The 23034-nt window shown below is 42.7% G+C and overlaps 1 protein-coding gene across 1 annotated transcript in view; it reads left to right on the plus strand.

The window, feature by feature from the left end:
- TMEM38B (transmembrane protein 38B) overlaps positions 1–20501 on the plus strand; it is a 127877-nt gene extending 107376 nt beyond the window's left edge. Inside the window, exons 4-6 of the mRNA XM_075826105.1 lie at positions 867–954; positions 1721–1838; positions 19283–20501. Of these exons, the coding sequence (XP_075682220.1) occupies positions 867–954; positions 1721–1838; positions 19283–19516 (440 nt within the window). The 3' untranslated portion in view covers positions 19517–20501. The remainder of the gene's footprint in view (positions 1–866; positions 955–1720; positions 1839–19282) is intronic.
- The last annotated feature ends 2533 nt before the right edge of the window (positions 20502–23034 follow it).

Here is a 23034-nt window from a genome sequence, read left to right on the forward strand (position 1 = left end):
CTGTTATATGTTATGTGTTTATGTATTTATATGCAATAAAATTGTACTTTTTTACATTATATGTAGCCTTGTGACTCTTGGTTCTTCATTTGTTTTCGTATGATATAGTAGAGTCCTGCTATTTCTTGATATAATAGTTTGGGGGTACTTTGTACACTTGTGCTGATTGGTACCTAACCATTTACTTACTCCTGTGAGACATCTATTTATATATTTTAAAAATGCATACTAAGGGCTTGTCCACATGTAACGTATTTTGCTGCAGAAAATTTCTGCAACGTTTACGCATCAACTAGCAGACCATCCGCTGCAGAAAATCCACACCATTTCATGCGGTTTTTTTTTCTGTGCAGATTTTTGCTGGTTTTTTTTTTCTCATGGGTTGTGTGATGGTGATATTTCTTCTTCAGGTTTGTCCACATGTAACGGAATTGCTGCAGAAAATTTCTGCAGCAATTCCGTTGAAAGTTGCAGACATTCCGCCGTCGGAAAAAACGCATCATTACCTGCGTTTTTTTCTGCAGAAAATGGTGCGTATTCTGCTGCGTTTCTCTCCTCCATATTGGGAGATGTCGACATCTCCTCTGAAAAATGCAGCAATTCAGTCCACTTTCCGCAGCAGGAATTGACATGCTGCGGTATGAAAAATACGCACCACAGGTCAATTTCTGGACTGAATTTTTCTGCAGCGTGTGGATGAGATTTGTTAAATCTCACCCACTTTGCTGCTACCGTATTCCGCTGTGTATTTTCCGCCCGCAATTCCGGACGGAAAATACGCCGCTATTCCGTTAGGTGTGGACAAGCCCTTAGAGTTACTAAAATAAGTTATTTGGAAGTAGCTAACTGATCTGTTTTGTTTCCAGCTGCTGGAGGTGGCCTGATCTCCAACTTTGAGCATCTTGTGAGAGGTGTCTGGAAACCTGAAAGCAATGAGCTTCTGAAGATGTCCTAGTATGTGACAGTTTTCCTTCCTGAAAATCTAAAACCACTGTGCCTAAATGTGTTAAAGAATAGTAATAAGGGTAACGTTTCTTTAGTCCCGTGCCTGATGCCTGGAGTCACACGAGTGACTATGGATGCAACAAATTAGAGTGCTTCTCGAAATGTGTATTCTTTTTATTTTTATTTTTTGCAAGCCGTAAGATTTTCATGATTTATGGTGGGGTTTCTTTAATCTGGCTGCGTTTCTTTGTACTTTTTTAAATGTCTTAATGTACAAAACAATAATTTTGCTTATTACAAAATCTTAATTCCAGCACTCCCTTTCCTTGCCACATAAATTTCCACCTTTTTGGTTTTTAAGAATAATTTGGAGTTCTTGTCTTCTACTATTTGAATGTAATTTTTATATTTTAGCTAATAAGCAGAAGTGTAGCCGAGGGGCATTTTTTGGGCAGGGTAAGAGGGGGCAAATACCCTGGGGCCCCATCACCCTTGTGATTTTAGTGCTTGTACATGTTTAATATATTGTGACCTTTTTTATAATTGTCATCTTTTTCAGTGTCCCTTTGATAAAAACATAGGTGGCCCCGACACAAAGTTTTGCTGAGACTTTCATTTAAAACCAAGTGGAGCGTAATGGGAAAAGAAAGCTTTATAATTTACATCCCTCCATATTGCTTTTAGTATTTCACATAAATGGTTGAATATTCCAGGCACCGCACCGTAATATTCTGCCCTTTTTTTTTAATATATATTTTTTGTTATTTATTCACAGCCCTGTAAAAATTAGTCTAGTGGGAGCGATTTTGTTTACACTGCAACAGATCGAGCTGTTACCTATTGAAAGGCACCACCTCATGTTCATCTTTACCATGTTTCTTATTACCACAAAGGTAAGATTATATTGATGTTGGCATTGAAATGTTCTTCTGACCTCCGTATACAAATGCTTTCGTGCTAGAAATATATCTTCTGTACTGTATGTTGGTTGCTAATAAACCACTTTCTAAAAATGTGTGCTTATGCCTAGAAAGCCGCAGCAGCTTTTTTTTTTTTAAATTATTACCACTGTGTCATAATGTTACATTTGAGATTGGTTGACTAATACCTCAACTTATACCCCATAGCTCTTGAGTGCTCTCTCTGCTCACCTCCTACCCTTACTGGTCTACTCCATTGGCCCTAAGCTTCCCTTTCCATCCAGTTAAGGGAAAACCCCCTGTTTTTATATCCACATGGCGACTCCAACTTGATTACGATTTTGTTGGAAGATTCTATGGATTTCTCATGACCCAGAGCCTAATCCTACAAAATCTCTCTAAAATTTTAAAATATTTCTTACTGGGGCATGTAACGAAAAATTGCTTAAAGGACCAGTTTCATGCAAGACCATTTTTCCACAGCTTGCATAATTACTGCAGATTTTCTGCAACGAAAACCAGCAGCATAATACAGTAGCAGCAAAGTGGATGAGATAGAAAAAACTCATCCACACGCTGCATATATACTGAGCGGAAAAAAAGTTCAGAAATTGACATGTGGTGCAGAGTTTTATTCCGCAGCATGTTAATTGTATTTGCTTAACCGCTTCCCGACCGCTCACTGTATATTCACGTCGGCATTTGCTGGGCTCTGTGCAGCGCCGACGTGAATTCACAGTGGGTGTTAAAAGCGCGATCCGGGTGTCTCAGAGTAGTGCGGACACCCGTCTCGCGCTGTTAACCCATGCCTCTGGTGCCGGAGACATGACCGGGACCTAATTGGTTCAGGTCCCGGTCATGTGATCGCCGGGAAAGCTTGTTGTAGCAACAAACTGGAAAGTTTTTTGCTACAACAAACTTTCCCGGGGACCGATTGCAGGTGCTGCAGTCGGTTATAAGGCAGAACCGGAGGCCATACAACAGCCCCCAGGCCTGCGATGCACAGCAGCCTATGAGACCAGCCAGAGGCCGGTCCTCATAAGCTTCCTGTCAGTGTGACTCTCAGCGTCACACTGACAGTTTATAATACGTTACATTACCTATGTAGTGTAATGTATTATAGCAGCGATCAGTGCTGCAGGTCTTCGAGTAAAAAAGTAATAAAAATGTTTTATAAAAGTGTAAAAACAAGTTATAAAAGTTACAAAAACAAAAAATGCTTTTTTTTCCTATAATAAGTCTTTTATTATAGGAAAAAAATGAAAATGTTAAAAAAAAAGTACACATGTTTGGTATCGCCGCGTTCGTAACGACCCAAACTATAAAACTAATATTTTTCCCGCACAGTGAACAGCGCAAAAAAAATAATTAAGAAACAATGTCAGAATCACTATTTTTTTTGGTCATCAACCCTCCAAAAATATAGAATAAAAAGTGATCAAAAAGTCACATGTACCCTAAAATGGTACCAATGAAAACTACAGATTGTCCCGCAACAAATAAGTCCTCGCAGGGCTCCGGTGAAGAAAAAATAAAAAAAGTTCTGGCTCTCAGAATATAGCGACAGAAATTGTGCAGTGTCCAAAAGCTGATAAGATTGGGCGCCATTTATCAGTGCGACATTGGCCACATATTTGCAGATTATTATTTATTTACCGAATTATTATATCCTCTTATTATGTCCTGATGTACTCTGCCCAATTTACACATACCCCCACATCATAAACTGAAATACCAGCAAAACCCCAAACAGAACAGTTACCAAGCAAACTCTGTGCTCCAAATGGCGCTCCCTCCCTTCTGAGCCCCACAGTGTGCCCAAACACCAGCTTACGTCCACATATATGATATTTTATATCCGGGAGAACCTGCTCAACATTGTATGAGGTATTTGTCTTCAGTGGCACAAACTGGGCACAACATATTGTGCGTTAAAATGGCATATCAGTGGAAAATGTAAATTTTCACTTTGCACCATCCGCTGTGCATTAACGCCTTCGCGCACCACGACTTAATAGCATGTCGTGGTGCGGGGGGTTATATATGGAGCGGGCTCATTCGCTGCGCCCGCGCCATATTCTGCAGGTGTCCGCTGTGTATTACAGCTGACACCCGGGACTAATGGACAGGAACAGCGATCTCGCTGTTACAGGAGCCTGTAAAAATGATATACTGCAATACATTAGTACTACAGTGTATTATACCAGCGACCTAATGATCGCTCGTTCCAGTCCCCTAAAGGGACTTTTAGGAGGTTTCCACTGTTTTGGTTCCTCAGGGGCTTTGCAAATGCGACATGACACCCGAAAACCATTCCAGCTAAATTTGAGCTCCAAAAGCCAAATATTGTTCCTTCCCTTCTGAGTCTTGCCGTGGGTCCAAACAGCAGTTCATTACCACATATGGTATATTGCTGTAAAAAGGACAAATTGCTTTACATATTTTGGGGTGATTTTTCTCCTTTATTCATTGTAAAAATTTAACATTTTCATTTTCACGGCCTAACTCCACTAAATTCAGCAAAAAAACTGTGGGGTCAAAATGCTAACTATACCCCTAGAAAAATTCCTTGAGGGGTGTAGTCTACAAAATGGGCTCACTTTTGGGGGGTTTCCACCGTTTTGCTCCCTCCAGGGCGTTGCAAACACGACATAGCACTGAAAACCAATCCAGCAAAATCTGCGCTTCAAAATCCAAATGGCGCTCCTTCCCTTCTGAGCTCTGCCGTGGGTCCAAACAGCAGTTTAGTACCACATATGGGTTATTGCTGTAATCGGGAGCAGTAGCTTTACAAGTTTTGGGGTGCTTTTTTATTCTTTATTCCTTGCAAATATCTTTTTTTTTTTTTTTTTTTTTTATATATTTTTTCAGAAAAAAAGTAGATTTTCACTTTCACAGGCAAACTCCAATAAATATAGCAGAAGACCTGTGGGGTCAAGATACTAACTATACCCCTAGATAAATTCCTTGAGGGGTGCAGTTTCCATAACCGTGTCACTTTTGGGGGATTTCCACTGTTTTGGCACTACAAGACCTCTTCAAACCCAACATGGTGCCTAAAATATATTCTAAAAAAAAGGAGGCCACAAAATCCACCAGGTGCTCCTTTGCTTCTGAGGCCGGTATTTCAATCCATTATCACACTAGGGCCACATGTGGGATATTTCTAAAAACTGCAGAATCTGGGCAATAAATATTGTGTTGCGTTTCTCTGGTAAAACCTTCTGTGTTACAGAACAAAATGGATTACAAATGAATTGCAGCAAAAAAAAAAAAAATTTGTCAATTTCCCCTCTACATTGCTTTAATTCCTGTGAAACGCCTAATGGGTTAAGAAACTTTCTGAATGCTGTTTTGAATACTTTGAGGGGTGCAGTTTTTAATAAGGGGTTATTTATGGGGTCTATATAGTACATAAGGCCCTCAAAGCCGCTTTAGAACTGAACCGGTCCCTGTAAAAATCGCCTTTTGAAATTTTCTTTAAAATATGAGAAATTGCTGCTAAAGTACTAAGCCTTGTAACGTCCTAGAAAAATAAAATAATGTTCAAAAAACAATGCAAATATAAAGTAGACATATGGAATATGTGAAATAGTAACTATTTTTTTGTGGTATTACTATCTGTTTTACAAGCCGATACATTTAAAATTAGATAAATCATAATTTTTGCAAATTTTCTCAAAATGTTGGTGTTTTTCACAAATAAGCAATGAATTTATTGACCAAATTTTTCCACTAATATAAAGTACAATATGTCACGAGAAAACAATCTCAGAATCGCTTGGATAGGCAAAAGCATTCCGGAGTTATTACCACATAAAGTAACACGTCAGATTTGAAAAAATGGGGCTGGTCCTGAAGGCCAAAATGAGCTCGGTCTTGAAAGGGTTAAATGCTGCTTGTTTGTTGCGGGTTTTCCCCGTTTGAATTCAATGAAGAGGTAAAACCCACAAAAAAAGGCAGTTTATTGCGGTGAAAGTGCAGCGATTACGCCACCAAAAATGCAACTCGGGAAAAAAAAATCTTCTACTTATCCCAGGATGAAGAAACAGACTTCTGAGTGACTATTCCTCCCTTGTGACCGCTGCAGCCAATCACAGGCTGTAGCGGCAGTCACATGGGATGAAACATCATCCCAGGAGGCTGGCCTGGATGACGCTTAATCCCATGTGTCCGCCACTGCAGCGGTCTCCTGGGATAAAACTTCATACCAGGAGGCCGGCTGAATGCTCGGCAGTTTTCCACAGCGGACGTTCCGCGCGAAAAACTGCACCACAATTTGGTGTGGTTTTTCGCCCGGTGTTCCCTACAGCCATCCGGGCACATACGAGATACTGCGGCTAGGTACCAAATGATCCACGGCCCAAGATTGGTCCCCTGCCCGGTGGTTGGGGATCACTGTTATAGAGGACAGGCAAACAGAGATTCACTTTTATAGTATAGATTCACGCTGCCCCCATCAAGCCGCTCACAACCCCATTTACAAGATGGAACAGGCAGTAGATTCATTGAAAGGCTTATAACAAAAGACTGTTTCAAAATGAATACAAAGTATTTACATCCTTAACATACGAATTGCCAGTATGTTTCATATTCATGAAAAAAAAAAAAAAACTCCACTTGGGAATAACCCTTTAATTTAATTTACATTGACAGAGTTTGCGGCTTTTCTTTTTCTAATAACATGTTGGACTTTTTTATGTCCGTCACTAATTGTGGCTGTTCTAGTGGCAGAGGGATTAGTCTTCCTCGTTATACTGTAGCAGAGTTGCATGGTGCAGAGCAGACCGAAAAGGTAAAATGTAATGTATTAAGGCGAGTCTAGGAACCTGAACAATCCTCTTGGAAATACTTGAATAATTTGTTATCTAATGGAAAAAGTTGCATGAATCTATAATAAACCTTAACAAATATTTGGATTTAACTTGATTTTAGAATGGGGCAGCTTGTAGATAAGTTCCGCTTTATGGAATAGAATATTCAATTAAGACTGACTAATTAGGAAATTATTTGTTTCAGACACAATTGATACTATTTTCCAGCTTTTTTTTTTTTACCATTTCGCCTGTGACCGCACCCCTGGAGAGACATCCCATTCGTTGTGCAGGAAGCCTGATGATCTAAAAAAAGGACACACCTCTCCACACACCCAGTCAGGTTTCCTGTCCTCCGGATGGGATTGTCCTGTGGATCAAGACACTCTATCCAGGATTGCAGACCCTCCAGCAGGACTCTCCTGTGTTCCTGGAGGTATTCTGAAAGTGTAAGTCTCTAAGGGAGCTGGTATCCCCCTCTCCAGGCCAACGCTTCCCTCTACGGAGGTGGTAAGCTCCCGCCGTGGGTGGGGTCTCCTCTGGGGGGAGAAGCTTCTCCTGGGGTCAGGCCTGGCTCAAGTTTACACCGAGGGAGCCAGGACTCGTGGCCCAGCGTTCGACCGCTCCCTGCTCACTGCAGTGCGCATGTCCCTTCCGGCGAGGGTGAGGTGCAGACATCCCAGGAAGCGGTGATCCGGAGGCCCAGTTGGGGAGGAGGGGGCTACAGCACATCATAGCCTGGGGGCCTCCCCAGCCAATCCTAGGCCTATTTTAGTCCTGAACCAAGATGGCTCCTTCTCCAACCAAGCAACCAATATGGAGGCTCAAGGAGAAGCAGAGGACGTGCCAAACGACCTGAGCGATCAGACCCAGCAAGATCCTCCAGTCCAGTACTTTAAACGGCATAGGATCTTCTAGGGAGCATGGTAGGACAAACCAACCTTTTTATTTCCATTTATTAATTTTGTCCTTCCTTGTATATTACATGTTTCCTAGGTCAGAGTGGGTCCCAGGAAAAAGTTGGGCAAGACTCACAACAGAGAATGTGCGATGTGTTTTAGGAAGCTAGCATCCTCTTATCAGAAATGTTTATGCCAGTTATGTTTAGATAAAATCCTGGCAGAGGAGTCCACTAGCCTTGCCACAAGCATAAAAAATTTGGTGTGAATAGAGGTTAAGAATTCCCTTAGAAACATGACCTTCCTAGTACTTCGTCAGACAAGACAAGACAGGGCCTAGGGGTTTATAATTCTTCCAGTGAAGAGGAGATATTTGAGGAAGAGGGAGAGCTATGCTCCTCTAAATATTCCTCTGACAAAGATGGAGGGGGAAAAAACTCGAGCTGAGGATGTGGACCAACTTCTTAAAGCAGTCCGGCCCACTATGAATATTGATGACCCCAAGGAACCCCAGGACATAGTTTGAGGGCCAGGGTCCTAGGAAACAGGACTTTTCCTATTCCTAAAAATGTGGCCTGCGACATTAGAAGGGAATGGAAGAACCCTGACAAAGTTAGGCATTCCCAAAATTTTCTAAATTAAATATCCCTTTTAACGATTAATTAAGGACTGGGATAGTTTTCCCAGACTGGATGCCCCAGTAGCTAAGATATCCAGGAAAAATGCCTTACCTCTTGAAGATCTGGATGCCCTCCCCGATCATATGGATAGGAAGGTGGACTATTACTTAGAGGACCTGGGAAGCCTCTGCAAGGGCCTTTAAAGCTGGTATTGCAGCCACATGTGTAGCCAGGTCATTTAAAATCTGGACAGCTCAACTGGAGCTTCATCTCAGAGACAAAACTCCTAGGGATAAGACAGTGGCTTCCCTCCCAGTTTTGTCTAAAGCCGCAGACTTTTTGGCTGATGCCTCAGTGGACTCAGTCCGTCTGTCAGCTAGATCTGCAGCCCTATCCAACTCGGCCAGAAGAGCTATATGGCTGAAGACATGGAAGGGAGATGCAGGCTCAAAAGGGAAACTCTGCTCTATCCCTTGTTCAGGAGACTTTTTGTTTGGTCCTCAAGAAGAACAGGAGCTTCTGGTTTAGGCCTCAGAACGATCCCAAGAATAACGATCACCAACAATGACGCCAGAAGGAGTGGGGTAGGAGGTCGCTTATCCGTATTCTTACAAGAATGGGAAAAGATCTCGTCAAACAAGTGTGTTCTAGATATAATATAGACCGGATACAAATTAGAATACATGACCCCTACTCCAGACAGATTCCTCTCCACAGAGCGGCAGAAAGATTCAGCGAAACAGCTGGCTTTAGAGTCAGGTTATTTCGCTTATCAGGAAGGGGGTTCTAGTACCAGTACGGAAACCAGATATAAGGAAGTGCTACTATTCCCCCCTCTTTCTAGTAAAGAAACCGGAAGGCAGATTCAGAGTTATAATAAACCTAAAACCGCTGAACTCCTTCCTAATTTACAAAAGATTTTAGATGGAGAGTATCCCCTCTACTGTAAATCTCCTCTTCAGGAATTGTATAATATCAAAAGACCTGGAGGATGCTTATTACCATGTCCCTGTCTGCATCACTCACCAAAAGTATCTGAGGGTGGCAGTAGTTTTGACCGACTCCCTAATCAACCTCCAATACAGGGCCCTTCCGTTTGGCATCTCTCAGGCTCCGAGTCTTTACCAAACTTCTAGCAGAAATGACCTCATATATACGAACAAAGGACATTCTTATCATTCCCTACCTAGATGACTTTTTAATAGTGGCAGACACAGCCCAGACTTTGACACTCTATCTACAGTCCATACAATCGACTTTAATAGATCTGGGATGGAATATAAACTTAAACAAATCGAATTTAACACCATCCAACTGATGCATTTTTTGGGGAATCCTTTTAGACTCATCCAAACAAATGTCTTTTCCCCCTCAGGGAAAGATCCATCCTTTGATAGAGAGGGTCTCGGGCCTCTTTTTGGATCGCATAACTTCTTTCAGAAGGGCTATGTCCGTCCTGGGTCTTCTAACCTCCTGTATCCCGGCCATAATGTGAGCACAGTTCAGGTCCAGACCTCTACAGAAGGACATATTGGAGAAGTGGAACAAGAGCAAATTCTCCCTACACCTTTCCTCTGTAGCCAGACTCTCTCTCAGGTGGTGGATGTAAGTAGAAAATCTCAAGAAGGGTGTTTCATGGGATATGTAATGTTCAGGGTTGGAGACCACGGATGCCAGTCCTTGGGGGTGGGGAGCCCATGGTGAATCCTTCTGCCTTCAGGGGCAGTGGGATCCTTAAACTCCATAAAATCTTCCAACTACAGGGAGCTGGAGGCAGTACTTCAGGTTATAAAAGGCACCATTCCTATACTTTCAGGAAAGAGGGTAAAAATTATTTCAGACAACACGACTACAGTGGCATACAGAAATAATCAGGGAGGTACTTGATCAGGACTTCTGATTTAATTTAGTCACAGAGATTTTTTCCCTAGCTAAGCTGCATTTATTGTCCCTTTCAGCTGTCCATCTAAGGGGAGGGGACATTCAGGTAGCAGACTTTTTGAGCAGAAGACAGTTGCTATAATCAGGATGGTCCCTAAACCAGGAAGTCTTCCGGATGATTGTGGCCAGGTGGGGGAATCCTTCCATAGATCTGTTCGCTACCAGGGAGAACCAGAAAGTGCCCAGATTCTTCGCTCTAGACCCCAGAAAATATCCGGTAGCAGTAGATGCTCTCTCCTAGTGTTGGAGCCAGGAACAGGGTTATGCCCCCCCCCCCCCCCTTTGTCTACTTCCGAGATTTTTAAAGATCAGGGAAGACGGGGCCTCGATAATCTTAATTGCTCCATTTTGGCCAAAAAGACCATGGTTCATGGTACAGATCCAGATATACCCCTGATATTAGACTTTCTCCAGGCAGGGCTAAACAAGAACCTCAAGCCTTGTACATTAAATGTACAGATTTCTTTCCTAATCTCCTTCTATGATTCCAGGCTAGCAGAACATCTGTGGATTAGAAGGTTCCTGATTGTGGCCTCCAGGATAAGACCTCAAATAAGATCTTCAGTCCCACCCTGGGACTTCAACTTAGTCCTTACTGCCATGATGGGTTCATCCTTTGAACCTTTTTACTAGCTGTTACTACTGCCTGGCGAGTAAGCGAAATTTAAGCCCTCTCGGCCTTCCCACCTTACACTTCGGTGTTGGAAGATAGGGTAATTATGAAGCCCTCACCAGGTTTCTTGCCAAAGGTAATTTCTCCATTTCATGAAGACCAGGAAATTATTCTTCCCTCCTTTTGTGACTTCCCAAAAAATCTAAAGAAGCAGGAGTTTAATTGTTTAGATGTGAGGAGGTGTTTTGTCCACTACCTAGAAGTCACAAAGGACTGGAGGTCTTCAGAGAATCTCTTTATTCAGTTCCAGGGTCCAAATAGAGGTTCGGCAGCTAGCAGACCGACAATAGCACGGTGGATTAAACAGGCCATACACTTATCCTATGTAAGCCCGAACATTAATTCCCAAGAATTCTATGGAGCTCATTCCACTGTATCTACTTCTTGGGCAGAAAGAACCAATGCATCTCTAGACAAGATTTGCAGGGCGTCTACATGAAGTTCGCCCCACACTTTTATTAAGCGTTATAGGTTACAGTTGCGTTCAGCCACTGATCTGGCTTTTGGTAGGAAAGGTCTGCAAGCTGTAGCCCCACCCTAAAAACTGGGGTTCTATTTTACATCTCCAGGGATGCTGTCATAGGTGAAAGGGTAAAAGATTGATTACTTAGCGGTAATTGTTTTTTGCCCTTTCACCTATGACAGCACCACTGGAAAGACATCCCATTCGCTGGACAGGAAGCCTGATGATATAAAAAAAAGGACACTCCTCTCCACACACCCAGTCAGGTTTCCTGTCCTCCGGATGGGATCGTCCTCTTAGGTAAAGAAGCACTTCTCCATGGGTTGCAGGCCCCCTAGCAAGGTTCTTACCTTTTTATCCCTAGTGGTGCCCTGGAAGGTGTAAGTCTCCTTTGTAGGGAGCAACCTTAAGCCTGGGTTGGGTTACTCCCTCCTCTCCCGGTCCATCGCTTCCCTCCCTGGAGGTGGTGGCGGCAGAGCGGTTCTCCCGGGGTCATCTCGGTTCCCTTGTGGGGCCGGCACGCATGCCCAGTGTTGGCGGCTTCCGGCACACTCTGTGCGAAACATCCGGTCGCCGAGATGCGTCGCTTCCGGCGGGGTGACGAGTCCTACACTCCAGGAGGCGTTGGTTCCGACGGCCCTAACTGGGAGAAGGGGCTCCTGGCCGTCTGGAGCAGAGGACCTCCCCAGCCAATCCAAGGCCTATTTAGGCCTGAGCAATATGGAGCCTCAGTCTCCAGCATCTCCTTCCATAATGGGAACGCCAGGAGAAGCAACAGGACGCGCTGACCACTCGGATGCCACAAGATCCTCCAGTCCGGTATTTGATGAGAAGGCAGGACTATAGGGTAATACAGAAAAAACCCTCTTTCTTGCTAATACTGATCTCTTCTCTTGTACATATGTTTAGGCCAGGGAAGGTCCTAGAAAAAAACTGGATAAAACACGTAACAAAGAATGAGCAGTTTATAAATAAAAAAAAAAAAACGAGCAGCCTCTTATAATAAAAGACTTTGCCAGAATTGTTTTAGATAAAATCATCACGGAAGAATTTACAAGTCTGGCCTCAAGCATTAAAGAGATTGAGAGCAGAAGTTAGGAAGTCCCTAAAGTCCCTAAAAAAAAAAATGAAGGATCTTCCATCCACCACTAGTCGGGTAGATTTATCCGATTTCCTCTGCTGAAGAGGATTTTTAGCTAGAAGGAGATGAGCTGAGCTCTTCAGAGAATTTATCAGACAGGGGAGGGGGGGGCAAGAGTTTGTTCTTAGCAGAAGATGTTGACTAGCTTCTTAAAACCTTAAGAGCAACTATGAACATCGATGACCCCAAAGAACCTTGTTCCGTCCTGGACATAACGTTTGAAGGCCTAGGGCCTAGAAAACCGAGAACCTTCCCCATTCATAAGAATGTATTAAGCCTCATTAAAAGGGAATGGAAACATCCAGATAGGAAAGTTGGTATTCCCAAAATTCTTAAGAGGAAATATCCCTTTGAAGACGAGGTCTACAAGTACTGGGAAAATACCCCTAGACTTGACGACCCGGTAGCAAAAATATCATGGAAGAATGCTCTTCCATTTGAGGATCTAGGCTCTTTATCCGATCCCATGGATAGGAAAGCCGATTACTAACTCGAGAACCTGGGAAGCTTCTACGGGGGCTTTTAAGCCAGGCATTGCAGCGACTTTATAGGTCTCTAAAGATATGGCTAGCGCAATTAGAACTCCACCTTAGAGATAAAACTTCTAGGGATCAGATCCTCTCCTCCCTTCCAATGTTCTCCAAGGCAGCAGATTTTTTTGGCCGACGCCTCAGTAGATTCTGTGCGCCTCTCTGCCAGATCAGCGGCTCTCTCAAACTCCACCAGGAGGGCTGTCTGGCTAAAAACCTGGAAGGGGTACATTGGGTCCAAAGGGCATCTATGTGCTATTCCCTGCTCTGGTGATTATTTGTTTGGACCCCCGCTGGATGACCTGTTAGAAAAAACATCTGATAGGAAAAAGGGGTTCCCTACACAAGGGAAACCAACAGATTCCTTTCATTCCAGGAGGTTTAATAAGAGACCTAGCCGTAGGGGACAGGAGCCTAGGCCCTCAAAATTTCCTAAGAAAAACAAGGGCTTCCTTTTCAGGCCTCAAAACGACCCCAAAAACAAAGACTATCAGCAATGACGCCAGAAAGCCCATGGTGGGGGGTCTTGTATCCAGGTATTACAAAATCTAGGAAGAAATGACATCAAATCCGTGCATTCTAGGAATTATAAAGACCGTGTATGTCATGGAATTCAGATCTCTTCCCCAAAACATATTCTTTCCCACATATAGCCTTAAAAATTTAGAGAAAAAAATAAGTATTAGAGGCAGAAATTCTGTCACTTCTAAGAAAAGGAGTTATAATTCAAGTCCCAAGTTCAGAGGCAGGTCATGTATGGAGAGCATTCCTTATACTATAACTCTCCTCTCCAAAGATTGTGTGATGGCATCACCTGAACCTGGAGGATGCATATTATCATGCAAAAATAATAGCAGAAATGGCATCATACATCAGGACGAGGGACATCTTCCTGATTCCCTACTTGTACGATTTTAGTGGCAGAAACATCTCGGGCCCCGATCCAAAAGATAAAAATTATTTGCTCTATCCTAACGAACTTAGGATGGAAGATAAATCTAAAAAAGTCAAATTTAATCCCATCAACCAGATGTGTCTTTCTAGGGATTTTGCTAGATTCCTTCAGGCAGATGTCCTTTCTCCCAGAAGGGAAGATCAATCCCCTGATAGACAGGGTCTCCGAGCTATGTTTAGGCCATATGACCTCTTTCAGGAAAGCGATGTCTGTACTGGACGTCATGTATCCCAGCAGTATTATGGGCTCACTTCAGATTCAGGGCTCTACAATGGGACATTCTTAATCATTGGGACAAGAACAGTCTCTCCCTAGATCAATCCCTCCACCTAGCAGCAGCCAGGCTGTCTCTCAGATGGTGGTTGAACAGGGAAAACGGGGGCATTCCATGGATAACAACCCCTACTCTAAATATAACTGCGGATGCATGTCCTTGGGAATTGGGAGCTCACTACGACTACTTTTCTTCAGGGTCAGTGGGATCACCAGACCGCACAGAGGTCCTCCAACTTCAAGTAATTGGCAGCAGTTTTTCAAACTATGAAAATCTCTATACCATTAATTTCAGGTCAGAATATAAAGATATATTCGGACAACACGACGACAGTGGCTTATATAAACCATCAGGGGGGGGGGGGGAAGAGATCTGTTCCACTGATGGATTTATCTTCCCAGACATTTTCTCTGGCAGAGCACCATCTATTGACCCTCACAGCTGTCCACCTGAAGGGAAGGGACAACCAGGTGGCAGACTTCCTAAGCCGAGAAAGGTTACGCCAGTCAGAATGGTCTCTGAATACGGAAATATTTAGGAAGATTGTTTACATATGGGGGAATCACTCAATAGACTTGTTTGTGTCCAGAGGAAACAGGAAGGTCAAAATATTCTTCTCCCTGGATCCATCAGAACACCCAACAGCAATAGATGCAGTCTCCAAGTGTTGGAGTCAAGAGAGGGGTTATGCCCCCCCCCCCCTATGTCTTCTGCAAGGGTGATCAGAAAAATCAAGGAAGACAAAGCTTCAATAATCCTGATAGCCCCCTTCTGGCCAAAGAGACCATGGTTCACATGGTTAAGGAAAATGTCCTCAGACCAACCTTGGATTCTCCTGACCATACCAGATCTTCTATACCAGGGCCCAGTCATACACCCAGAAATTCAAAAACTTAATATGACAGCCTGGAGACTGAAAGGGTAATCCTTAGACGGAGAGGGTTCTCCGAGGCTGTCCTCTCTACTCTGCTAGCGAGTAGGAAAAAGGTTCTCTCTGAAATATATCTAAGGGCCTGGAAAGCATTCACAAATTTTGCAGGGGTGAACATAAATCCTGTAAACAAACCAGATATCCCTTTTTGATATTAGATTTTCTCCAGGCAGGATTAAATAAGAACGTCAAGCCTAGCACCTTAAAGGTTCAGATATCCGCACTAATTTCCTTCTTATAATTCAGATTAGTGGAACACCTCTGGGTTAGGAGATTCTTGACGGCCTCCTCTAGACTTAAGCCCCAGATTAGATCCTCCGTTCCTCCTTGGGACTTAAATATTGTTCTCCAGGCCATGACAAATCCACCGTTCGAACCACTAGACTCTATAACCATAAAAATGCTGACGATCAAAATGACGTTCTTGTTAGCCATTACATCGGCCCGTACAGTAAGTGAAATTCAGGCCCTTTCTGCTTTTCCTCCATAAACTCTACGATTAGATGACAGGATCATCTTAAAAACCTTACCGGGATTTCGTCCTAAAATAGTCTCCCCGTTTCATCTAGACCAATATATTGTTCTTCCCTCTTTTTGTAATTCCCCAAAAAATCCGTGGGAACAGCAGTTGAACTGCCTGGAAGTAAGGAGGTGCGTAGTCCAATATCTTGAAATCACTAAAGATTTAAGAACTTCAGAAAATCTGTTTGCCGAGTTCCAGGGTCCCAACAAGGGTTCTGCAGCCAATAGATCCACTGTAGCGAGATGGATTAAACAGGCCATACATTTAGCCTATGTAAGTCAGAATCTCCAGCTTCCAGAGTTCTTCGGAGCTCACTCCACCAGAGCTGTGTCCACTTCCTGGACCGAGAGAGCAGGGGCATCCTTAGATCAGATATGCAAGGCTGCTACATGGAGCTCTCCTCACACCTTCCTCAAGCATTACCGATTACAACTGCATACAGCCTCTGACTTGGCCTTTGGTAGAAAGGTACTATAAGCTGTGGTCTCACCCTAAATTTTGACTTCTATTGTACATCTCCAGGGGTGCTGTCATAGGTAATAGGGTAAAAGATTGATTACTTACCGCTAATCGGTTTTTCATGAACCTATGACAGCACCCCTCTGTTACCCTCCCTAATTCTTGTAGCGTATATAGTCCTCATAAGGTTGAGTGCCAACATGAATACAAAGGTATTCCTCGTAAATACTGTATAAATGAAGGTGTGAGGTAATTCCACTTGAGAGGCACAAATATATATATATATATATATATATATATATATATAATAAACTTAACTAATTCTCATCCTGAGTTCTTCCTAGGACTGGGTGTGTGGAGAGGGGTGTCCATTTTTATATCCTTAGGCTTCCTGTCCAGTGAATGGGATGCCTCTCCAGGGATGCTGTCATAGGTTCATGAAAAACCAATTACCGGTAAGTAATCAATCTTTTCGTGAACCTATGACGGCACCCCCCCTAGTTTCTCCCCTTCAGTAAACTTCCTTAGAATCTCTTGTATATAGGATATATATGACTATAAGTATATATTTATGGTGTGGGGTAGCTTTTCACTAAGGTGGCGTAAAAAAATGCATATTTACACGTATGTGTGTATATATAGATAAAAGATAACAAATTCTCATCCTGAGTTCTTTCTAAAGACCGGGTGTGTGGAGAGGTGTCCATTTTTAAATCATCAGGCTTCCTGTCCAGCAAATGGGATGTCTCCTCCAGGGGTGCTGTCATAGGTTGAGGAAAAACCGATTACCGGTAAGTTGTTTTTTTTTTTTTTTTTGTTTTTTTTATAGAACATTAGAATTGGAATTTAATGATGGTGTAGACCTTATTTTTCAGTGTACTTTGTGTTAGCTAGAATGTGTATTACAGGCTAGCCTAGTTTCTGTTGTTTCTTGTAATATGTATCATTTACGAACTCCAAGAAAGTTTTTTTTTGTGAAATCTATTCACATGTTTTGTGTTCTTTTAACCCCTTAACGACCGGCGTATAGTGTTTTTACGTCGGCTGTTCAGGGTAGTTCTTCTGAAGTGTCGGCTTTTCACGTCGGCAGTTTTGGGGCAATTACGCAACGAATCTGCACCAACATTAGCATATTTGACAGGTAGTTCAGACGTTGCAGAAAACACAGCGGACTTGACACACATTTCAGTTTTTGCATTGCAAAGTTTGAAATACGCAGTGAAATTCTGATTCTTCTCCGCAACAGAGTGCATGCCGCGGATGGAAAATTCTGCACCGCTGCCTATGGTCCGCAGCGGAGTTTTCCGCAACGTCTGAACTAACTTTCCTAAAAATTTATAGAAACAAATGTAAAAAAAACGGCCGCTCGAGAATTCTACTGCGGACTGTCCGCAGCGGAATTCCACAGAAATTCCGCCACGTGTGAATGTGCCCTTAGGGTCAGTCTAGGGTTAGCCTAGGTTTAGTCTAGATTTAGCCTAGGATTTTTGTGTAGCTTACGTGTGTGACCTCTGTGTATTTTTATTTTGTGCAAAAAAAAAAAAAAATGTAAAAAAATATATGTAAAAAAAATAAAAGTTTTATAGTCTACGTGTTTGTTCGACATCAGTTTTTTGTGAAGCGTGCTTTTGTGACGTCCATGTATTTTTGTCTGTGAAAAGGAAAAAGTAAAGAGAAAATAATAACATTTGTCTGCGTGTGCGTCTGGTTACAGTCTTTGTTGTACGTGTGTTTAATTACAATGGCCCATAGAAGGTTCACGGTGGAAGAGGCAGACGCCATGTTAATGTCTGACTCTGATGAAAGCGATACAGAAACCGTGTCTGAGGTAGAAATGTTGTCTACCAGTGATAGCGACGACCGTGATACGCTTTCTGCAATTCAAGTGTCGCTGCAGAGTCCACAAGCACAGGGCATGTCACAGAAGTACCACAAAACACGGCCCACTCTATTCCCCCAGAATATATTGAGTGGGTACCCACAGAGTCATTTTCCCCTAATATCCCAGAATTTATTGCCACACCAGGGATGAATATTAATGTGGAAAATTTTACATCCCTCGATTTCTATTAAAATATTCATTACAGATGAACTATTGGAGCTGGTTGTCGACCAAACCAATCTGTATGCTCGCCAATTCTTTGCTGAAAAGCCAACGTCCTCCTATGCAAAGCAGTGGCACCCCACAAATACTTGGGAACTTAAACATTTTTGGGGCTTATCCTAAACATGGGGTTAGTGAAAAAGCCCCCAGTCCGGTCATATTGGGCAACAAGCCCTACACATGCCACACCTGTTTTTCCAGCCGTTATGACCAGAAGCAGATATGAAGTGCTAATGCGCTTCCTTCATTTGAACGACAATCACCAACCCCCCCCCTGGTAGTGATCCAGGCCGGGATCACCTGTATATATTAAGGCCCCTGATAAAAACTTCGGTGGAGTTATTTATGCCGGTGTACAACCCCGAAAAAAACCTACCGGTGGCTAAATCGCTGATGAGTTACAAAGGCAGGCTCTCATTCCGCCAGTACATCCCCTCAAAGAGAGCAAAATATGGGGTTAAACTCTACAAGCTCTGTGAGAGCGGTACAGGCTACACATCTGCCTTTATAATCTATGAAGGCAAAGACCGTGATATTACCCACATTATTAACTCATTTACTTTCACACTGTTTTTGTAGGGAGAAACAAAAGGGAGGGTTGCTTATTGGAGAATGTTTCACTGTAAAAATGCAGCAATACTGTATTTTCTGGAAAAAACTATTTTTTATTTCTTTCCACCTATTCAAAATACTCACTATACCCCTAGATGAATATTAGCAGGACATTTATACTTGTCAAAATGACCTGCAGTACCACGGCAAATATAGTGTGGTTCCCTAAAATCAGCTCTGGCGTAAAAAGGCCTCCAAAAGCCAAAATGGCCTCCTTCTATGATGTGCCCTATAACGGGCCCATATAATAGATTAGACACACATATTTGGTATCGCCGTACACGGGAGAAGTAGCAGAATGTGGAAAGGTGTCACTTTTACCAATAGGTCATATGGTGGTTCGAAATGGATTTTGCACAAATTCTGGCTCGATTTTAAACCAGATTTTTGGTGCATTTTGAACGGTAAATCTGCCCCTTTGTTTAAATTCAGAATATCCTAGATGGTCTGGATCACAAGCCATGTGTTATCTTTCTAGGTAAGAATGATGCTGACACGGTCCTCTGCCTCACCATTCCAACCAGCAGAAGAGGTAATTGGTCGCTGGCTGTTTGGATTGCAACAAGCCCCTAAAGTAACTAAAGAAAAAGATGCAGCAAATGACAACGATGACCCCAAGGGGAAAGGGAATCCTTCCAAAGAAGAAGCTGTAGTAAGCCGTTCAGAACCAAGTGAATCTCCAAGGAAGAGAAACATTAAAAAAAGTGATTGAACCCATGATATAACAAGTGTACTGCCATTGTTCTAACATATACTGTCAATACGGGGCTATAAATTGTATCCACAGGGGAGCACTACTGTTTGGTTCTGTTACTGAAACCGCATGCATTCATTTCCCTTTTAGTTACAAATTTGAGACATTTAATATGCTGGTCATACAGTCCTTGGTGTGGGTGTATACCAATTTATTTCTACTGATTTAACGCCTTCAAGCATTTAGCAATAGCTTACAAATAAAGGGACAACTCCAGCAAAACATCATGCAGGTTTAAGGCCAAGTTCACACTATCGCTATGTCATCTGTTCTTAAAGGAACCATGACTGGTTCATAATAGAATGGATTTCAAGGAATCCTGATATATTAATCCCATTGACTAATAGGATCTGTCAGGTTACCATCAGAGTTCTAGTATTTTTGATGACTAGTGTTGGTCATCAAAAAAAACCAGAACCCAAACAGAATGGAACACAGCTGCAGTGTGAACAGAGCCGGACGGCGGTTAAGCACAATTGCCACATTTACCACTAAATGATGCTCACATGGGGTCCAGGAAACTAAAGGGGTTCTCACTGGACAGCTACCCCGTGAGGAAGACAAACTGATGAATTTTGTTCCCTAATAAAGCTCCCACTGGTTAAGGAGTCAACCCTTGGGCCTTATGCTTAAAAAAAAAAAAGGTCAGGGTTGTCCCTAGCGACCAATAAGATCGCTTGTTACATTGCTAAACCTTTCCGGGAAAATGAAGGCTGGGACTGGAGTGTTGTTTTTTTTGGGCTTTCTTTTTTTTATAGGCCAAATGTTTTGACCACTTTACCCTGTAGAGTTATTTTGTTTTCTGGGGAAAGAGTCCTTGTCTTTCTACAAGCAGTTCTTATTGTAAGGTGCATGGCAAACAACACCATAGGGTATGTGCGCACACACTAATTACGTCCGTAATTTACGGACGTATTTCGGCCGCAAGTAGTGGACCGAACACCGTGCAGGGAGCCGGGCTCCAAGCATCATACTTATGTACGATGCTAGGAGTCCCTGCCTCTCCGTGGAACTACTGTCCTGTACTGAAAACATGATTACAGTACGGGACAGTTGTCCGGCAGCGAGGCAGGGACTCCTAGCATCGTATATAACTATGATGCTAGGAGCCCGGCTCCCTGCACTGAGTTCGGTCCGGAACTTGCGGCCGAAATACGTCCGTAAATTACGGACGTAATTAGTGTGTGTGCACATACCCATAGATCTTTGCGTCCTGGACACATGTGACTTGGATAACCGTAGAACTTATCAGGTTTAGTCTGGACTTGCCCCTTTATGTTAGTGAGGGTACGTTCAAATATATTTGCACACATTTTTGCTGCAGACTGCAAGAGGATTAAAGCCGCATTAAAAAAACATGTCTATACGTGGGGTTTGCTATGTTTAGTTTTTGTTGTTTTTTTATTGTTCAAGGCAGTACCCCCCAGTTGTGTTCTATCACAGCTTAGCATCTTTACTTTGGTGTGGGGTTTATAAATCTAGTTAGTATAGCATTTGGTCACTTTCGCAAGCAATAATTTTTCTCTGTAATTGATGGAAATGGGTGGAAAATAGAGAATACTACTTTAAAGGTTTTTCCTCAAACTAATTTATAAAAATAAATTTTCTAAATATTTCTGTGATGTTATTTAAATACTTGATTTTTATATTTGAACACGTTTTTGAATAATCTAAATTTAGTTTTGTACTGTGTGAGATTTTGGTTGTTTTCACCGTGTTTGCTGATTGCACTGTTGAATTTTCATACTGTGATATTTCTAAAGTTTTCACTGCATTTGTCAAATATTAATATTACCCAAATAAAGTTTTACTTTTCACAACTTGTCAATTCAGAATGCTTTTAGGAAACATTGTAGTGGTAAAATACGTGTTACTGCTTTTATCTATATTATGGCATAATTTAAAAAAAGACTTTCTACCATCTTCAATTTTTAAATCCGTTACTTTGTACCCTGGCAATCCCGACCGTTTTAATACAGGGTTTACCTAAGCAGTCACCGTTTGCTAACCATACAGGTGTAGCAGACTTTTCAACTTGAGAAGTGAGAAGACCTCTGATTGAAGAGAGAGGAGCGTCGCACCTGGAAGACCCCCCCCCCCCCCATTCCCACTCAACAAGTATAAGAACAGTAAGTATGTCATATAGTTTTCACTGTGTAACGAACACTATGTGTTTGAATCTACCAAAAGGTCCATCAGGATGTTTATTCTAGTTAAGGTTACGGAGTATACAATATGATTGTGAACTGCAACCCATGCTATAACTATTGTAAACTTGAAATATGACAGAAGTTAGTAAATGAGTAGTTTGAGCGAGCTCCAAAGCTTGGTAGGTATGTTTATTTTATTTTTTACATAGAGATATTCTAATTTTTCTGTTATTGTTCCAGATTTGACAACATAAAGTGCAGCCATATTGGTTGAGCCTTTTGCAGTGTTTTTTTTTAACCCCTTCAGGCAAGGGCAGATTTGGAGCTTAAAGTGGCCCTGGAAAAAAGTGGCCCCATGTTGTGGGTGGGGCCAGCACAAGTAGGCGGAGTCAGCAAACTGTTCGCTGTAGCTACATTGGTGATAGATGTAGTAATGTAGCCTTAGTATTATTGTCAACATTGGGTTTTGTTCACATCTGCATTGGACTCTCTTAGGGCATGACCAGACGTGGCGCAATTCCACGGCGGACAGTCCGCATCGGAAATCCGCAGCGTACACGTTTCTCCATTGCTTTCCACAGCTTTTTAGTGATGTTCGTTTTACACGTTGCGGAAAACTCCGCTGCGGACCATAGGTTGCGGTGCGGAATTTGGTGTCAGCAGCATACACTGGTTGTTGCGGACTCATTGCGGAATTTCTTCATTGACTTCAATGGAGAGTCAAAATTCCGCAATGAAGTCCGCACATGTTATGTTATGTGTGTCGCGTAGCGTATTTGTTTTCCGAACATGATATTTCTTCATTCTGGCTGGACCTATGTATTTCTAGGTCTACAGCCAGACTGAGGCCCCATGCACACGTAAAAACGCCCGTAATCACGGGCCGTTATTGCTGCACGGACAGGCCCATAGAAGTCTATGGGGCTCCCGTAATTACGGGTGACTACGTGTGTGCACCCGTAATTACGGAAGCGTTGCTAGGCAACGTCCGTAAAGAGTCACTGTCCAGGGTGCTGAATAAGTTAAACGATCGGTAGTAACTGTTTCAGCACCCTGGACAGTGACTTCCGATCACAATATACATCAACCTGTAAAAAAAAAAAAAAAGACGTTCCTACTTACCGAGAACTACCTGCTGCTTCCTCCAGTCCGGCCTCCCGGGTTGACGTTTCAGTCCAAGTGACGGCTGCAGCCAATCACAGGCTGCAGCGGTCACATGGACTGCTGCGTCTTCCATGGAGGTCGGGCTGGATGTCGAAAGAGGGACGCGTCACCAAGACAACGACCGGGTAAATATGAATTACTTTTACTACGGAAAGGGCTGTC

Source organism: Rhinoderma darwinii, chromosome 1, assembly GCF_050947455.1.
Source record: "Rhinoderma darwinii isolate aRhiDar2 chromosome 1, aRhiDar2.hap1, whole genome shotgun sequence".
Classification (NCBI taxonomy): domain Eukaryota; kingdom Metazoa; phylum Chordata; class Amphibia; order Anura; family Rhinodermatidae; genus Rhinoderma; species Rhinoderma darwinii.